The 20,263-nt window shown below is 47.5% G+C and overlaps 1 protein-coding gene across 1 annotated transcript; it reads right to left on the minus strand.

Moving 5' to 3' along the window:
* Positions 1-807: 807 nt before the first annotated feature.
* PCYT1A (phosphate cytidylyltransferase 1, choline, alpha) lies at positions 808-14,017 on the minus strand. The gene is made up of 8 exons (XM_018074996.1): positions 13,640-14,017; positions 10,819-10,918; positions 8,551-8,667; positions 6,907-7,058; positions 6,060-6,138; positions 5,163-5,305; positions 3,947-4,135; positions 808-3,372 (listed from the first exon to the last, which is right to left on the minus strand). The coding sequence occupies exons 1-8, from the start codon at positions 13,754-13,756 to the stop codon at positions 3,166-3,168; spliced, it is 1,104 nt and encodes a 367-aa protein (XP_017930485.1). The 5' UTR covers positions 13,757-14,017; the 3' UTR covers positions 808-3,165.
* Positions 14,018-20,263: the final 6,246 nt, after the last annotated feature.

Consider the following 20,263-nt stretch of genomic DNA (forward strand, 5'->3'; position numbering starts at 1 on the left):
TCTCCATGGCAGTAGCTGCTCCTGAGAGCACAGAAGGGAGCATCCACACCTGCCAGCCTGGAGCCAGGCAAAAGGAGGAGCGTCGATGAGCCTTTGTAACACAGGCAAGTAGTTAATGCTGCCTTAACCAGCCTTGCCCCCGTACCAGTATCTGCTCTACACTTAGAACAGAGGTGGGGACAGACATTAGGAACAACTGCAACTTGCAGAAACCACTGGGCAGTCTTTTGACTTCCAAGTGTTCATTACAGAACAACAGGCACAACATAGCCCGTGTTTCCAAATGAACAGATTACATGTTTAAAATCCTAAAAAGTTGCAGCACCCTCTGATGCTCTTGCTTCTACCAGCATCCTTAGCATCTTTCAGCTCTATTCTCCTGCTGCTGTTCTCTGCCATCAGAAAATCCCCTCCTAGAGGCTTACGCCAGCTCTACAGAGAAAGTGAGGTAGGGCTGTCTCGCAGGAGTAGACTCTGGATTTAGCAGCATCAAACTCCACACGTTCTTCATTGCATGCTAGTAAAATTTTATTTTCCCACTGTACCTCTTACTTCATGCTTAATTCAAGCATGTCTCTTCTGGATGCTTCTTTTGAAGAGTGAGGGATGGGTTAGGGGTGAGCAGGACAGCCCTGAAGCAGCAGCACTGGGTATATCTGTGGGGAACAAGATGATCCTGGGAAACTTGGTCACATGTGTTGCTGAAAGATCAATGTCCTATTCCTGATAGGACATGACAGCGCTGGTCTAGCAATCCATGAGAAAAACAAAACAACAAAGGAAAAAAAAAGAAAAAAAGACTAGATCGGGATTTGAGTGTCCAATTTAATTTCAGTGCAAGGAGGAAGCAGGGATTATTGGTTACAAGAAACAGCTCTGTTATTCCAAGCTACATGTAAAACCATGGCTGGCTTCTTACTGAGCACCCCAGGTTTTGCAGAGAGACCAAATATGTTAAGGTCCCTGCAGAATAAGCCACCATCCAAAACACCACTGTTATCCAAATTTATAGAACACTGTTGCATAACTTGTGTTTTAAACAGTAGTAAGGCTCTAAAGCAGCCTGGCCTTCGTGATCCAGCTCAGGAAAGCAATGCAACACCCATACTGAGGGAAGGGTGAGAAAGGGAAGGTGGGGAAGATGAGGGAAGAGACAGTGTGGATGACAAAAAGTAAGTGCTCTACCACTCATAAACCAGAGGATTAACAACTGGCTTCTACCAAGTGACCATCATTTGCTCCTTACAGCTTAAAATCCATAGCAGCCAGCCACATTCCCACAGCCACACACATCCCTGCTGAAAGAAGTCCAAGTGGAAGATTAGGGATCCCCAAAATATCCTTTCCCATACTGGCTCTGAACTCAAAAGAAGCACAGAGTCTCTGTCAAGCCCTTTGGACAGCATGACAAAGGACCAGCAAGATAAAAGCTGGAAAGAAGCTGCAGCCTGTTCCTACCACAGGACCACCATGTACCCTGGAAGCATCATATCGTGCACAGCTTGTGGCAGCACATGATGAGTCTCCTCCTTGCACCTGCTGCTTCCCAAGCCTCACATCCCGATCTGGAGACCTCCCTGCAGCACTGCTGCACTGCTGCACTCCCGGGCTCTGAGCTGTCCTCTGCTCCCAGCACTGCAGGGTACGGGCAACTCGGCTCAGCAGCTCCACCCAGAGACCACGGAATCACAGGCAAACCTGACAGAAAAGTGAGTGGGAGCTCCACAACTCCACAGCAAGGCCAGTCCCTCCAGCGCTGGCTGTGGGACAGTGCACTGACCTGCTCTGCTCAGGCACGGGAGGGCGAGTGCCCTCGGGGAGCTGCAGCCCACAAAGCTCAGTGTGTATCACAGACACGACAGCAGGCACAATTGGACCATGGATTCAAACAAGCATTACACGTTTAAAGACTTAAAAAAAGCTGCAGCACTCTCTGATGCTCTTTCTGGCCTGCCTCAAGGATCAGAGTGAGCCTGCACCAATATGTGCATGTGCTGCACAAACCAGGTAACTGTCACATGAACTGGGACCCTTCATGGGGGTAAAACGTGCCCTTCATTGTCCAGCTGCACACATTGACATGGACAGAAAACTGGCTGCTTTGCCCTTAGAACAGCGACTTCACAGCACCAGTGTAAAGGACTGCTCTGGCCCTTAGAGCACAGAAACTGAAACACAAACACACACAGAGCAGTGCTGAGAGGCCGTCTGCACAGACAGTGACACGTATAACACACCACAGACTGGGACAAGGAACTTCTCAAAAGAGTACACACATTCATTTCCGACATGGGCTCTCACACACCCAAGGAAAGGCATAGACAGCAAGTGCCCTGAAGCAAAGATTCATTCTCTTCTCTCCAACAGCAACTGAGGGCTCAATTTTAGCAGTCTTGTTGAGGTTAGCTGGACAGGCCTTTCCCCTGCAGCCCCTGTATACTTTGGAGCTGTGAATGCTGCATGCTTTACGGGGTGTGCCACTCTACGGTGCCATGAGTCCTTCCTGGGTGTAACTCCTGCGTGCCAAGCTGGTACCCCTGCCCAGCACGCCCTCACTGCGACACACTGGGAAGCTCAGTTTAGAGGCATGTGAGCATTACAGGGTCTGCTGGATAGATTGCTATCGCTCCAGCCCAGCAGGGAGGTCTCTATTTCCTAGAAGCCTTGTTACACCACTGCTTTGTGAGTGCCCTCGAGGTCATGCTGGTTGAGGAACTGAGGGGTCTTCCGTTTGGCAGTGGCACAGATACTGCCTGGGGGTGGGGGGATAAGACAGAGGAGCTGAAGGAAAGAAGAGACAGATGGATATTCCCACTCTCCCTCTTGCCTGGAGATTTAACAAGGGAAAAGAAACCAAAACAAAAGCCACGCTAGAGTGCTATTCTTTGCGCTTTTAACGAGTATTTTTTTAAAATATAAAAGCCATCTTCACCCTGGAAACTACTAGAACGTAAACAATAAAAAGGGGATTTGGGGAGAAGAAGGGAGAGGAGGTTCGAATGTGCTTCCAGGCAGCAGCCCTTGCTAAGAGCAACGGGTGCCTCCAAGGCCCTGTGCTCACCGTCAGCCCTGTTCCTATGGCTCTCTTGCTCATTTAGAGTTCCCCGCTGGGTCTGGACCTAGGATTCTGCGATTAGCAGTTCACAGCAAATCCTGGCAGGTAGCTTAATCCTCTTCATCCTCACTGATGTCATAGGTGACTGCAGACTCATTCCTGGAGCGGTTGGCGGGTGAGGAAGGAGGAGTCTTGGTGGAAAAGGGCCAGCGGAAGGAGGGAGATGGGGAGCGGTCATGTGTGGGGCTACTGCTGGGACTCTGCTTCGGGCTGATGGCCTGCAGCATCCGGCCCTTACCCTCCTTCAGCATGTGTTTCTAGTGATGGAAGCAGGAAGACAGTTAGCACAGTTTAAACAGTCATGGAAATGAACACTACTTACAGTTGTGCAGCAAGAGTTGTGTCCCTTCATTACTTTGTGCAATGTAAGAGCAGAAAATGCCCCAGCATCACTCTGGGCTTTGGAAACTGCACACAGAGTAATCACCACACATTTTCAAGCACTTCTAACACGAAGTGCCTGTGATATTTACCCAGCAGCACAGGAAAGCCTGGCATAAACAAGTAGCTTCAGACTCATCCCAGGCCAGTGACAAAGTGACTGCCATCCTCTTGGCAGCTCAGTAGCCAACAGGGCACAAGCTGGAGTTGACAGGCCAGCTCATGCGACAGAGGAACTTTTCACCTACAACCATAACTAGCATTATCTAGTTGGCAATGGTGACGGCTCCCTGAAAACAGGCTGCCCACGCCTGGGACAACTTGTCTGGAGACAGGCAGCACACTGAGCACCGCAATTAAACCCTAAACCTCTGCTCTGCAGACTCTGCAGAAGCCCTACAACGAGCGTTGATCTCTCCAAGATCCCCTTTTCCCAGAGCACCTCCTTACCAACGCGCCTTCTGGACCAAACATCTCCAAGAAATTGCCGATGAACTCTCGGGACTTCTCTTCCCACTTCTGGATGAGATCAATGCTCTTCTCCTCCACTTTCTGGACAAATTCCTTTGACTTCTCCTCTACATCCTTCACCCTCTTTTTCACCTTATCCACACGTTCCTGGAGGTGGTATTTCTTCTCCTGCACAGTAAGTGGTGGATCAGAACACAGTTCACTAAATCTCAGTGGTGACCACTTCTGCTCTGTGTTACTACACTGAACTGCTGCTTAAGACTCAGCATCTCCATTAGTCTGGTGACACTTCTCCTTCATTTCCATGACACTTCTTCCCCAGACTACATGGCAGACACAGTGGGGCTGTGAGACACTTTGTGGCAGGCACTGGCACAGCACACAGAGCAAGGCTAAAGTGAGAGATAAGCACTATCTAATAGGAGTGCATGGAAGAAGGAAATATTTATATAACATACAGATTAGATTTGAGTGACCTGCTGTAGGTCTGTCTGCATATCACAACAGCACCAGGCTTTTTGCTGGGTGTTTTTAAACAGAGGCAGAGTTACATGCCAAAGAGAGGCTAAGCAGCCGTTACCTCTCCTCTTTCATTGTTGTTCACAGGCACGGTATCTGAGTGATAAAAAAATGTTTACTACTTTATTTCTAACATCAGAAGTGTCTTATGCCATGTATTTTGTTTGTGGGCTAGAGCTGCTCAGCAGAGGATCAGGGCACGTCCTTCTGTCCTACTCAAGTGCTTACTACTATTCCTGCAGCTCCAGGAAGAGAACAGTACAGTGGGAACAGGATCAGATTTTATCCTAACAAATGACCTTAAGAAGGTGGCTGACGGAATAGGAGAGAGATGAGACAGCAGCTGCTGCCAAAAACAACCCACTTTTCATTCAATTCAAGAAAGCACATATTTCGTCACACACCCTCTCTCCAGCTCTTTCAATAGGTAAAATGTCACCAGGATATCTCTGACAATGGAGCAGTATTAGCAAATCTCCAGTTCCTCTGGGTGGGTCCCTGAGGTGATTTTAGGGGTAGAAGAAGTTTAATTTCTACTCCAAGGATGCTGGTTTGGTGCAAATGCTTAGCTCTGCAGACAGGCCTTTTACTGGCATGTGGCAGGACTGTGCTATCACTAGACAAGACTCAGCATCTTCACACCCTGCAGTGTGTGCTGAGACCCCCTTCAACTCACGTTTATGAAGCTGACATTGAGCTCTTTAGCCGTGTAGCCCCGCTGCAGGTTCCGTCTGACATAAACATCATAGTCCCGCACGATCCGTGTGATGATGTCTGACGTTGAGATCCCCTCGGTCCTCTGAGTGGGTGCAAACATGCCTAAAGTTGGGGAATAGGACCCAAGACAGCTGTAGCAAGACACATGGCAAAAAGCTGCTGCCACCTCTACTAGGAAACAATCTCTCCTGTCAAGAGCAACTTTCCTAACTGTCCTCCCATCACCACATCTTTGACCTTGAATGTACAATACCAGAGTCCTCCTTTCTGGGACTATAAGGAAGACCCAAGTAAGACCACAGCTTGTCAAAACCCTGTCAAAATACCAGGTATTCTAATGAAAAGTTCTTTACTTTAGCTGGTATAAAGACTATTGATCATAACCCACTGCATATAGAATAGTGTGGGGACAAGGGACCCTACAATTTAGTGGGTGGAAATATAACACGCTGTGAGGGCTAAGTTTGGATAGTATAAGAAAGCTGCACCCCCAGTGAATTTTACAGCAAACAGTTAGAGGAGCCCCTTTGCTAAGCTCATGAAATTCCCCATTTGTGAGAATCTGTAAGACAAACTGCAGTACGTTTTCAAAAGGTGGCAGTTAATTCAATCACAGCTAGACTGGAACTAGGAATTAATGCTGGGCCATGCATGGCCTGGGACATGGGTCAGTCCTAGTGATATGAAATGGGGCCTAAAGCTGCTTCTTCCTGCCCTCAGAGCCTCCTGGGCAGACCTTGTTCCCAGAGGGGCAGTGCCACTTCCCCAGGCATAAATAGTCCTCCCATACACAGGTACAGGAGAAACTACAGCAGATCTTTGACAGGAAGCCCTGGGGAATCTGACTCAGACCCACCTGCCTCTTTTATATGCTTATAGACATCATCACTGCCAGCAGAGGAATAGGGGATGTCATCATGTGCAACAAAGTCGATCTGAAAATTAAGAAAGTGAGTCAACATTTTATCTTGAATGTGCAGGTCTGCTTCTGTCACAGGTTGGTAATTTTTGGCTCAACACCTCCACGGGTGCGACAGAGAACAGCAAGAAAGCAACACTGAGCAGTCCCAAGTTCTCACTGGCAATTGCCTATCAATTGTAAGCACACGCCAGAGAGGCAAGGAAAGCCTGGGAATAAGGACACAGCTTTTTAAGCCCCGCAGAGAAATGGTTTGTTAATGGCAACAAGTCTCCCCTGGAGACTCCTTCACCTCTCAAAGTAGTTCAACAGATGTTAGAGATTCCTTTCACTTTATCTCACCAACTGATAAAAGACTCTCAAGGCAGCTTGCCTGGTCTCCTGCTGCAGGGAAGCTCATGAAAATGTAAGCTGCTCCTGCTGTAAGCAAGGAGTTGGACCAGACACCCCCCAGAAATCCCTTCCAACCCATGTTATCCTCTCCCTACTGCATTTCACACCTATCTCTACCCAGCACCAACTTCTCCTGGAACAGCAAGAACCCTCTCAGGCTTCTTCACCATGTCACAATCTCTACCTTATTTTAACATTACCTGCCAACTCAGCAAAACCTTCTAGTCTCCCAAGAAACCCACTCGATCCCCATAACCCAGTTCGTTCTATAGTCAAGGAGTTCCAACAGAAAGAGCTTGCTCAGGCAGAGGTCACCCTCAAGGATGAATTCTTGCTGTGAACAGACAAGAGGCTAATCAAAATTCCAAAAAGATCAGATATCACAAATTACCCTGTGCTCTGCCAGGAACTCGGGCGTGAGCGTCCACGGCGCGTTTCTCACCACTTCGTCCACATAGCGACAGTGCTGCACAGCATCATACCGCTCATTCTCGTTCATTACCGTGAAGCCCTTGAAGTTATGGGTCAGCTCATCACTGCAGACTGGAGAAACAGGCAGACAGCAGTGAGCCTGATGTACTTACCCCGGTGCTTCACAGTAAAAGGATCTTGCACACATCGCTGCTGGCAGAGGCTGGCAATGGCACTTCCAAACCCAGCTCTTCCAGCCACAAAGAACCAGAAACAGGGAGCAGTACAAGGCACTAAACTCCTGAGCAATTCCGGGCAGGCTGTTTGGGGAATTTCTGCCCAAGCCCACACCCCAAGCCTTCAGGGTCTCTAGAGTTTACAGCGCTTATCAAGAAAACCAGCCAACACAGAAGACAACTCTCCTGTATGAAACAGCACCTGGGGGCCTACTGGGCTTTTAAGCCTATGGATGTCTCAGGCTTGGAATCTGAAGTCCACAAAAAACCCCATTGTCTAAGCTTCCCCTTTCATAAAATGCCATAACACAGTTGAGTTCTTGGAAAGTTGTATTAAAACACAGGGTGAATTCACAGGAAATCAAGTTAGTTTAATTATTACGTTCTACGAGAAAGTAAATTAACAACTCTTCATAATCTGCAACGCAAGGTATTGAGGAGGGAGTTTTATTTGATTATCAGACTCAAAAGTTAACAGGGCATTACCAGTCTCACTGGTATTGGATGTATTTACGTTCTAGACAAACATGATAAAGAGCGGGTGAGACTGTTCCCAGCTTGGAGCTCATGTTCTCTTGGGCTGTGGCCTCTTGTCTCAGTCTTGGTGCAAGGGGACCAGGGGTCAGCTCTCGACAGACAACATGCACAGCCTGAGGGGCACAGAGGCACTGCCTGGACAGAGGCCCGTGTACTGCAGCAGCCAGAAGAAGGGTATCCTTTTTCCTCTTACATTCTTGAAGGAAGCCTGGCTAAAACACCTGTGTCAGATCCCCTCAGGCACTCAGCAGGATATTTCTGGCATCATCTAAAGACTTACGACCTAACAGCCTAAACGGTGAACTTCTATTTGGAGAAATGGGGCCTCACTGACTTCCATGTGTCCAGGCACATGCCCAAGAAATGACTCTGATCTCCATGCTCCTAAGGGGATCTGTCTGGCATTAAGCAATTCCCATAAGCAATCCCCAGCAGGGAGCTGGAGCTGGGGAGCGACTTACAGAGCAATACAAATGACACAAAGCTCAAGCAGCCACAGAAGGACTGTTACTCATTCTTTAGTTGTCTTATTCAAGAGTCAAATGCTCAGTTATCCCTAATACGTTTTGATACTCAGGTGTGCAACTCACCTGTATCTGTCACAAAATAGAAGGGTCAAATTAGAACAGCGTGATCAAAAATCTTTTCCTGAAGCACTCACCTGGTACAGGGAATCTTTCTGCAGACATATCCAACCCTCAACACATTGCAATAAGACTCCAGCAACATTTGGGACAACCAGCTCAGTGAGAGCCACTGAGGCCACAAAGACAAAAGCCCTGTATGCACAACCACAGACGCAGGTAAACTGTACTCCTGCAACAGCCAAAGTCAACAAGGTCACTCCTTACCTCCAACAATGAGGTATGTGTTTGGGAAGAGGTTCTTCGCTTGCATCAAGGCCCGGGCATGTCCAGAGTGAAACAAGTCAAATATTCCATCGGCATAAACTCTGACGGGGCGATCCACTGTGCCAAAGGGACAGAGAGACAGTTGTGAAGATGCCTTCCTGGAGAAGCAGCTGCTGCTCATGCCTGCATTTGAGGACCTACTTAAGCTCATGGGGGTGTTACAGAACACAGAGCCATAGCCAGGACAGATTTGTGAAGAGAAATGGCTGTCTCTCCGTCTTCCCACATGGAAACAAATGCATCTGAGCTGAAATACAATCACATTCAAAGGCAGACTGAAAGCCTACCATATATCACTCTAACAAGATAAAGGGAGACCTAAGGAAAAGCAAACCCTGAACATTTCCCTTCTATGGAAATCCAAACGCAGAATAAACTTTTTTTCACAGCAGTGAACTACCAGAAGGGAACTGGCCCACATGTTTCACAGGTGCCTGACTTCCTCCTGCCTGCCAGGATGGCATCTCAAGACCTTTAGAGAATCCCCCTCTGCAGCCTGCTGCCACAGCTATCAGTCTGGTTGAGGGACCAGACTGTTCTAATCCCCCACCAGCATCATTGCCTCCTCTAGACCCAATGGCTCTATCCAAAACACAAGGTGGACTACACAAAGCAAAGCAGACACAATTCTGCTGAACCTCTGGCATTAGCAGCTAAATCCATAAATAAATATGGAGGAACAAATCTCTCCTCAGGCTACCTCTGCCAGGGGAAATTGTAGCTCAGCTCTTTGAGGTCAGCACAGAGGTAAAGTGAGATAGTCTAGCCCTGCCATGTAATAGTGGGAGGCTCCCTGACTTCTGGTCTTGAGACTATACAGGACTGCAGTTCTCTTGCTGCTGGTAACAGAAAGCCACACAGTCTTTGTATCTGACACACTCAGGAACAGCCTGCTGCTCTCTAGCCTAGTCAGGCAGACAGGCTCAGGGAAGTGGTGTGAGCAGAGGCACACCAAAGCTGCAGTGAGGACAGGGCAGAGATAAGACCTAGCAGGATTGCTGAGACCCCAGGGCTCTGGAGAGGGCCCTGAAGGTACCCAGAGACAGAGCCTGGAGGGCAGCAGGAAGAGGAGTTGATGCAAAGGTCAGGGTTGTCAAGTTCAAGCTAAGCAGAGGAGTCAGTTTGAGGACAGCCTCTTGCAACCACTTTTTAGTGATTCTACGACCTCAGTCTGAAGATGTCAGGAGGCTCCAAAGAGCCAAGGATCTGGAGATATGCGACTGCAAAAGCTCTCTGTATGCCAAAAGAAGGCTGGTCCTGGCAAGCCTTTATGAATGTACAGTCACATTCTGGAAATTGGCTGGGACATCCTTCCCTTTCCTCTGTACCTGCAGCAGCTACAGTTCCTGAGCACAGACATAAACAGCAACAAGGAAGCATGCAGTGTATTTTAGTCCTAGCAGGCAGAAAAGCTACCAGTGTTGAAATCAAGAGACCTTTGTGCAGGCTCTGGAGACTTTCAGCTGGGAAATTATTGTGGACTGTGAAATACACTGGATTTCCAGAGCCCCTAGCAGGAAACCACTGCCAGGTCTCAATCTGAGCTGGCTCATCTGTCAGCAGCGGTCAGGTAGATAGAAATGCAGCATTTTTATTGTCTCTGTAGCTATAACAGAGAGGCCAAATAAGATGGCACCATCTGCACACTCTGTTTGGCAGGAGAGGGCAGTCATTCCTCAGGAGTCAGTCCTGCCTCTGCTTTGGACTTGCAAAGAGAACAGTGTTTCTCCCACATTGTTGTTGTGAGGCTGGCCAACTGTGTTTAATGACACTGACTTTACTTCAAATCCAGGCTAGAATGGGACATTCAGATATGTATATTTTTTCACTTGTCCATTTCGACTATCAGAAAAGATGACTTTTAAAGTGCTTAACTTCAAGCTACCACAGACAAAGTAGTACACAAAATGTATCTGATATTACTCTGTAGCTGTCAGTGGCACAAGAAGAGTTAAGACAAATACGTTTGCTTCAAAATACCCTTACTGGTGAAGGCACAGCTCCTCACACCTACAATTTCAGTTGTACTGACAGGCCCAATTTCACATGGGAACAGTTATCTAATCACCAAAGCATTAACTAAGTCATTGGCTGCAAACCTGGTCCAACACACAAGGTTGTTTTGGTCTCAGAGATATCACAATCACACGCACCCCCCAAAACCCCAACATTTACACAATCTCCTTCCAGTCCGGTTTTTTTACTTACAAGGGGTCCCTCTCATCGCTTCCTCATAGGTTACTCTGATGTATGGCTTGCTGTAGTCGATTTCCACTTCATCTGAAAACGGAGCCGGTTCCCTCAGCCCCTAAACAGCCAGGGAAGTTTCGCTGTGAGAATGCAAAGGTGAGGGCAGTTCAAAGCAGCAGCACTGCCACTGCAGTGTCCTAGCCACTGAGTGACTCACTGCGTCTCTGCACAGTTCAGACACGTGTACTAAAAGACTAGTTAGTGTAAAACCTCAAAACAGCCCTGCAGGGTGATTAGCCTGAGTTTAGAGAGTAAGAGAGAAAGCAATGTAGAGTTTAGAAGACAGAAGTTATACTGGACCCAAGAAAACCGGAGGCTCAGATCTGCAGCTGCTAAACCCAGACTTTGGACACACGGCACTTCACAGCAGCACAAGCCAAGCTTCAAACCTCACTATTGCAGCTCCAGCTACGTCCACTCTAGAAAGACCATCACTCTGCTGTGCCTGAGTGCTTGTGCCATGACATACAAATTGTAACAGCTCCTTGATTTGAGTAGATGAGTGAGCAGAAGAGCAATACCAACAGCAGCACTAATGTGTGTATTGTCATATTATATTACATTCACCATTTCTGAGCCATACACAGTGAGGGACTAACCTGAGGCAGAATACTCCAGGTGCTTCAAGAAAACAACTCTAACTTGCTAGCTTGACCACAGCAGTACATTTAACCAACAGCTGAAGTCCAGGCATCATTTCTGGTCTGCTCTAAATGGAAACAAAACATCTGCCCTTCCCATAACAAAATTTCCTTCTAGCTGGAAGATGTGGGGCAGCAATGGACAACTCGTTCCTGAGTCAGAACACTAGGAAACAAGCTTACAGATCAATAACACCTTCAAGATGCAAAAGTCTTAGCAGTTTCCTCTCTGGCCTCCTGTCCCCCTGTAGAATCCTGCCACGGTGCCCAGCACCACTGCAACCAGAAAAACCACTGCTATTATTGCTACTGTCATTCCTCATTAGAGTGCTTATAGAAAAGAGCACAGGAAAACAACCACTGACCACTACATTCAAGCAAACTGATACTGCTGAGCATCTCCTTTAACTTACTGAGGCTCCGTGTTTCACACACCACCTCCTCTGCCAGGATCCTTACTGTCAGTTAAGGCCTGCAGGCCTCTCCTTTCTTCACTGCCATTGTATCTGGGACTTGTGAATAAAACCAGATTCTTTGTAGTTTGGTTGGCACACACCTGATATGTAGCTAGGAACAAAAGCATAAAAAAGCCCTATCAAAATTATCAGAGGAACACAGAGAAACGTTCTCAAAAGGTCCTGCCAGTGTCTTGCCCTTCCTCTGCAGGGCCTGGGAGGGTCAGAACCTAACGTGGTGTGCACAGTACAACAGGCTTATGTGTCAGCAGGTTTGTTACCACCATCTGCTGCTGAGTCCTGCTGCTTCAGGGGAACATTCTGCCAGCCAGCTGCTTAGTTGGGAGTGGTAAAGGCTTCAAGGTAATCTCACAGTTAGGCAACACTATTACTCTTGCTATAATAAATAAAACTTTTGCAAATGGAAGAAAAAAAAGAAATCTTTCACAGGAGATCTGTGTTTGCCCTGTGGCTAAAAAACAGGCAGGAAGCTTAGAAAGTGGCTAGATATCACTTGTCTTGTGCTATTTGTAGACAGATGCTTTACTTCTGATACAGGACAGGCACCAACTTGAAGAGCAAGTGACTCCCATGGAATAATAACCTGCACATTTCTCTTTCCTTATTGAAAAGACATGGGGTCTTTAAAAGAGACAGGGGTGGGGTTGACAACAGTCAAGGATATAAAGGCTCTGTGGGATAAGTCACACAAGCTCAAGCCTCCACTCCCAATGCTTGCCTCCCCAGTTCTCACTGCTGGCACTGCTCTTACTTCATTACCACCAATGCTGTGGGACAGGGTTGAAGGTCCTGAAGAGCAAAATGTTGCCATTGAGGAGGAAAGCTGCAACACATCACCCTATTTTGCCAAGGACTAAGACCCCAGTGCGACGTGGCAGGGATGGCAGCTGGCTTTTGATAGAGATAAGGAAAGAACAACCAGAGCACACGTGATGCACAGGACAGCTCCAGGAAGAGGGCAGAGGAGAACTGTAAAAAGCCCATTGTTGCAATATTGTGGCAAGGACAAGTTAGAGTCAGCCCTTTACATTGGCATTAACTTGCCCAGACCCCCTTCAGAAGAGATCCCTCTGGCTTTAGCTTGCTAAAGCTGTCCCAAGGTTGATCTAGGAGAAATCCTTCCAGTTGTTTGTGCTTTTACTTTTATTGCTCCTGAACAATCCTGAAGTACCAGGAGCATAAACGCAGTCTTTCTCCGGACCAAGAGAAATCAAACAGTGATCTTCCCAGTGCTTCAGAGCATGGATTCAACAGATTACTTCTGTGGGTTCTTACAGACCTCAGACCCTCCTGCAGTTCCATGTGCCTGCTTGGAGTATTTCTCCCTCCCACTGGGTCACTCAAAACACACCTCTCAGAAGCGACATGCTACTCCTCCATGGATATCTATATGCATGCCTGTGCCACTTCAGCTTAAGTGACAAGCCGGACACACTACAAAAGCAGCTTAGCGATTGCCTCAGACCTAATTTAAGCTCACGTTGTAAGTATGTTATTAGTATGAACAAAGGAAGATTTCAAACTGGATTTGCAAGAAGGATAGCTACTGTCATGTGCTTCTTCTCCTCTGCCCCCCCTTGTTTTCTGTGTCCACAGACAAACCACCTCAGCTCAATGTTCTGATCTCACATGCTCCTAAAATTCATATCTCTGCTTACTTACGAGTGAGCGTCGGGACATTTTTGGAGGGATTCCATCCAGCTCTGTTGCCCCATTAGGGCCAGATCCATCTTTTCTTCTCTTTCGGGAGTTCAGCCTGGAGGAGGTTGGCGGCTCCATCTTGCCAAGCACGTCCAGTAAGAACTGGAACAAAATGAAGGAGGGGCAAAAAAAATCAAAACAAAAAAAAAAAAAGAAAGAAAAGAGAGATATTTGTCAGTTCTTCCAAAGCAGAATCAGTCAACAGCAGGCACAGTGTACAGAAGGTCAGTGCAAAGACACAGCTACCTCACAAGGGGCTTAGCCAGTTGTATTTGGCATCAGCTGCCAAGGCTTGACAAACAGTGCCTGGTGGGAATACTGAATCATTTAATGCAACTCAGAGCTGTTCTGCAGAGAGAAGCGTGCAGCAGTCAGCTGGCTGGAGAGAAACTGAAACAAGAGTTGCAATACAAATTACAAATCATTACTAAAAGGCTAATTATATTACTCTCATATCTGAAAAGCAACTTAAGGATTATGGTGCACCCAGTCCACATTCAGCCCTCCCCCAGCTCTCATTTGGACTCTTTACCCTTTACACCCCTCAAGATAGCTGGCTGGGTGTGCTGCATCCCTGTAGAAACCTCAAGAGAGGAAGGAGCAGGCCTAAGCAGAAGGGTAAGGGTGAGGGAAGGGGTCAGAACTTAAATGACTAGGTGGCTTGCTGTTTGTTTTGTTGTTTGTGTAAGACCAAGCTGCAGCTCCCCAGTGGGGACAGCTCACTTTGGGATGGCTGCCACCATGCTCCCCTCTTGTCCCCTGTCCCCACCGCAGTGGTGACTCAGCAGATGGTGAAGCAGCTGCTGACACCACATTAGGGCACACTGACTTCTGGCACTTTATGTACCAGGTTGTCATTAGTGGTGGTACAGCTGAACTGCTTCTGTGATGAACAGACAGACAGACCACCAATTTGGGACAGAAACTGTGACAGCTATGTGGAAGTAAGTTATCTGTGCTTTTGAGCTGGAGTCACCATACCATTCCAAAGGGGCCCTGGAGTATTAGAAAGCCCAGCTTCACACAGCTGAAGCCAAACTACGGGTTTACAGGAAGGTGTGGCAGCAAATATTCCCTTTTCATCTGCTGCAGGATTTAGAAATGGGTGGTAGATCTGCAAAAACTAAAGAGCAGCGTTATGTCTCTTGCTCACTTGAAGTGTGCACCTCTCCAGCGCAGCAAGTGGCATTTCTGGCCTGCTGTTCCTGAGAACAGCATGACCCCTCCACCAAGGAATGATCCTTACGTGCATGCCTCAACCCCCTAATAATAAGAGCAGTGTGGAATTTAAAACGTCTCTCCACCCACATGCTATGGGTGTGCTGGAATGTGCTAGGTGGGGCAAGTGCAAGGTATGAGAAAGGGCAGATGCCCCCCTAAATACCACCCTTTTCCTCAGTAGAGGGGCTCTGCTGAATGTTCCTGCTTGGAATGAGCTGGGACTGTCCTCACTAAGGGCCACTGGCAAACCTCTGCTGTTGGCAGCCAAGGAAAGTGTGCTTTGTGGAAGCTCTGTTAAGAAGCAGATTTAGTGATCGGACTTACTCAAGCACAAATGACTCCAGGTTAAGGAATGTTCCAAAGTAAGGAGTCCAACACAGTTAAACAACACATAAACATCCCACTCTCCTCACTGAGCATCAGCAAGACAACACCTTAGGGACAGCGCTAGAGCCAAACACAGCTGAACTGGGCTGGGGCTACATGGATCTAAGCATCCCTGGCTGCCCTGCTAGACCTGCTACAATACACTAAGAACAGGAAAAGAGAATCTTAGGTGTGTGGGGAGCCAAAAAATACTGTGAAGAAGATAAAAGCGACAGTGAAGAGCAACCACAAGAACACTTAAGAACTGCATGACCCATCCGGCACTCACTCCATAATGCCTGTGAGTCAAGCTTGCCAAGTTTCCCCCATTCCAGTAATTAATTTACCATTTCCTAACAACAAACATATGGGAGGATGCAAAAGCAACCTCAGGCAAAAAGAGTTTGCAACCCTGGCTTCAAGTCTTCAAACACTTAACTAAACATTTAAATTTCAGGCAAGATCGGTGCTATAAATGCAGCAGATTCCAAAATGCCTCTGTGAAAACACAGGGTATGACACAAGTCATTCTTAGATTTTGCAAAGTGTCACCTTGCAAGCACACTGTATCAGTCATTTACTTTACCACCACGGTCCCAGCAGAAATCATTCAGTTCACAAAAAGCATTGAACATCTGTCCTTGGCTCAAGTAACCCAATGTTCATGGAAAAAGTGAGGGAAACAGCAGCAGCTTTTCTTGTTTTTTGGTCAAAATAATTTCACTGCGCTTCAAGTCCCCTGTTGGTCTGTGACCACTCCCTTTCCTTCTCTTTGGAAAGAATTAACCAGCTTGTTCACATGCTGAATGCAGACATTCTGAAGCACTGCCCAGCAAAACATGAAAAGCACTGGCAGAGGTTTTGGTGCTGAAGTACGGACATAGCAGCCCCTACACACAACCAGGTGAAGCTCTTCCCACATGAGCCCAGCCCACCAGAGCAACCAACTTCTCAGCTGAATTATCACCATCACCTTCCTGCTGGGTGCAGAGCTCATGGCCAGACAAAGACTGCAGGTTACAGCACAGGGCAACACCGTGCTTTAGGCTGATGTACAGCAGCACTGTCCCAGGCCAGGAGAAAACTCCAACAGCTTCTTCCAGCCTCTCCCACACCCAAACCACTGGCTCTCCTCCACCCTAACTAACTTTTTCACCTCTCAGGGTATTTGTAGTCAAATGATGGCAAACAACATAAGCGAATGGGTTCCAACTTCATATATTCTATTACTGGCTTTGCATTAAATAAGCAGCAGTGGTGAGACAGTACCAGCCACAAAGCAGCAGCAACTCTACCCGATATACTGAGAAACCTGCTTCAAGGATGGGATAAACATGCTCTATCTGCTCTGATCTTACAAGTTAGGTGTTGCTGAAGAAGCCTCTGCAATGTTTGGAGAGCTGGGCTGAGCACCTGAGTGATGCAGCTCTGTTAATTACTCAAATTAATGCAGAAATTAAACAATAATTTTACCACTCTTTGGAACTTTAAAACCTCTATGCTGTGGCTAGTGCATTTCTGGTAAGTCCTCCCAGTACCAAACTTGTCTTCCTTAAAAACTGGGAACGTGTTTCCAAAAACAACACACCTTACTGCGATAAAGCTGCTAATCTTAGAATGTTTCATTTTGACCCAAGTGACAAAAATAGCATCCTAAACAATTACAAACAATGGGATCCAGCATCTCTAGCTGACCTTAACACATGAGGACACAGCTTTGCTTCCCCAAATGCATAAAACACTGCCTGTTCTAAAATTAATTACATTTGCAGCAGATGGGGAAGAGGAAAGACAAGACAACTCTCAAAGCTCACTCTGAACACTCCAAGATAGAAACCAAGCATAACCAGAAGAAAGAGCCCTGCTGTAAAATATTAACATTGTTCTATTTTAAAGTGTCACCCTCCTACATTAGTGAGTCCATGGCTAAATATGAGAAACTGCTTGCAAGGAGCAAGGTTGGAAGTGTCCCATTTGGGGCAAAACACAGTCTTTGCACCACTTTACAAAACACTAACGGCTTTGCTTCTTAAACTTATTTCTTTGGTGCATATCCCATACCAAAGAAGGGCCTTGCATCACCTGCCAGCTGGCTCACTGAGAGAGAGAGACCTGTACGAGCTCTGCGAGGAGCAGTCGACTACCAGACAGAAGAGTCACCCTCCCTGTCAGGGAATCACTGAATCCCACTGAAACGCAGTTGCTTCTGGGAGGGAAAAAGGACAAGCATTGATTACCACCAAGGAAGAAGATATATAGCCAGGGAAAAATGTAAAACTCCTTCCTTAGTGTGAATTAACTACACCACCGTCAGAGCTGGAATTTAACTACAACATCAAAGTTAATACCTCTGGCAGGTGGAAAAGGTCGGAATAGGCACGGCAAATCTTCTTGCTTAGCCAAAGCCTTATTTCAATTCATCTTCATAGACAGCAATGATGTTTTTTAGCCTTGGTGGTGTCAGAGAACTCCTGCAGAAAGATCAGATCTTTCTGCACCTTGAGCACAATGATGGCACGAGGACCTGGCCCATCTGCATTGCCTTCTGATGTCCCAAAGGACTTCTTGAAGAATATTATCTGAAAACTTACATCAGCAGCACGATTTCTCCTGCCATTTCTTCTGCTTTTCACATGCAGATTTATACGTCAAAGCAAAATAAATCCTGCTACTTAAACTGAAAGCCTGTGCAAAACAAGAGCTGACTGCAACAACTTGATAAATACTCCAGTTCAAGGCTGTTTCAATTCCTACCCTGGACCTGAGCACAAGACTGGCAGTGGGACCAGCGAGGCCCTGGGACACCCACAGCTCCCTGGGTGGCACCGCCTGCCCCAAGGCTGCTCTATCGTCCCTCCGAACCTGGGAGGCGTTGGCACAGTCAGATGTGACTGTCATGCGCTGCTTTGCCTACAAGATCATTGCACTTTACAGGAACCAGCTATTTCTCTTCTGCTGACTCATCTGCAGGCAATACTACTAAACTTTGCACTCTACCAGCTGTCTGCAGAGAATTGCCTTGACACATGGACAGCATGTAAGCGGGAGCCTCAGGGGGAAAAGAAGAAGTCCTGTCACTTCAGATAATACCCTTGCCAGGCTATAAAGTACCAAAGAGTCCCTGTATTCCTCCACATTCCTCAGTCATGGGTCAAAGAGAATCCTTTTCCCCCCGTTCTTCCCTACTTCCAATGCCCAGTTTACAAGTAACGTTACTGGCATGTACTCCTGTAGAGATCTGTTGTAGACAGAAAGACTTGGAAGAGGCTAATGGCAAAAGACTCATCATGGATCTCTTTTCAATCAGTGTTTAAAAATCTTGCCCAATCTCCAAGGCAACTTCATGCCCTGCCCAGGCTTGCCATACCCACCTCTGTCCCAATCTCCAGACTCAGAGCATCTGCCTGGAAACAGAGTGCTGCTGGCTGTGACCCAGCCTGTTCACCTCCAGAGATACTGTGATGCTCCTCACAGTCAGCATCTGCTCTATCTACGTGGTCTAAGTCCTTGATACCCTTGCAAAGGTTACTGCAGGATCTGGCAGAGTCCTGTCTACATGTAAAAGAGTCTGCTTCAGCTTCTCTGGATAAACAACAGCAGCTATCCTGCAGCATATTCACAGACATGTGAACGTATAAAAGGGATTCCAGTTCAGCCGGCGCCACACATCAGTCCAACAGCATCCAGACCTTTAATACACCGGCTAAAACAACCTCCCAGGCCTTGCCTCCCCTACTGATCTAGGCAGGCTGATAGCATCTTCTTGAGCAGAGCCTGAGAACGAACAAGCTCTGGTACCTGTATCCTGCAATAAATAAAAAGATGCTGCTTCTCACCAACTAAGTCCCAAATGGCTTAAGACAATTCTCCATAACACCACCACAACTGAAAAGAGTGCAGTGTGATCACCTTGGCAGTGCTGTGAACTAATACACACATAAAAAAGAAAAACTGCCTGCATGACCTTCTCTGTGAATTCACGGCCCTTCTGGGTATAGCATAACCCTAAGGCACTGAGTGTCCCACCATGCAACAGTCTCTGCTGTGGGTAGTGAAGCAGAAGATGCAGGGTTTATGCAGAATATCAGAGATCTGGAGCCTGCCCTGGGACAATAAATTATGAGAATGGGTGGCCATTCTGTCCCAGCTTCTCCATTATGTTTTGTTTTTAGGACTTAACCACAGAGCTTTTTGAGACTTCAGGTGCAAACTTCCTTTCATAGTTTTACACATCAATACCAATTCCTTGCTGCAACAGTTACTGCTTGTGGATCTTTCCACAGTGATTTCAAGACAGTGACATCCGAGTCAGATCTTGGAGCAAGAAACTTCCAAGTCATGAATTTTAATAGTTAGGTATATACAGCGAATTCCTTCAGGAAATAAAGCATGGATACTTGTCATCTGAATTTCAGAAGCAAATACCACGGCTGTCCTCAGGCCCAGGAGTCCTGCAGATGGAAACTCAGTGGCACCTATTCCTGACCACCCCAGCCCTTGCCAGCTGCTCACCACGGTCCTGGTTGCTGCAGCAGCACAGGGTGGGGACACAGGGAAGGCCACCTGCAGCATCCTGCACCTCCCTCCACAGCCAGCGAGGGCTACCTAGGAGCATCGCAGCTCTCAGAATTCCTGAGGGCTTTAAAGTCTAAGTACAAACCCATTAATGAGCGCAGCCAGGGCTTTGGTGGACACCAAAAGCGGGTTAGAAAGGACGTGTGCCTGCGAAGCAGCTGGGTCACACCTTCCTTCGCCGCAGCCAGGGCCACCTCCTCATTGTCCTCTCTAGGCCGTGACTGTGTCCTCTAGGTCGGGGCACGTTCCCCAAAGCCCTCCTGCTCCAAACCCTGCGGGTGTACTCCAAAAGTTTCCCACAGCGTCTGCTGCTGCCTCCTCTCAGCCATCCCCGAGGAGCAGCCCCGAGGATCACGCCCGAGCCCGAGCCCCAGCCCCTGCCCAAGCCCCCACGCAGCTTGGCACCGCGACCACCCAGCAGAC

The sequence above is a fragment of the Manacus vitellinus genome, unplaced genomic scaffold, assembly GCF_001715985.3.
Source record: "Manacus vitellinus isolate BGI_N305 unplaced genomic scaffold, ASM171598v3 scaffold_29_pilon, whole genome shotgun sequence".
Classification (NCBI taxonomy): domain Eukaryota; kingdom Metazoa; phylum Chordata; class Aves; order Passeriformes; family Pipridae; genus Manacus; species Manacus vitellinus.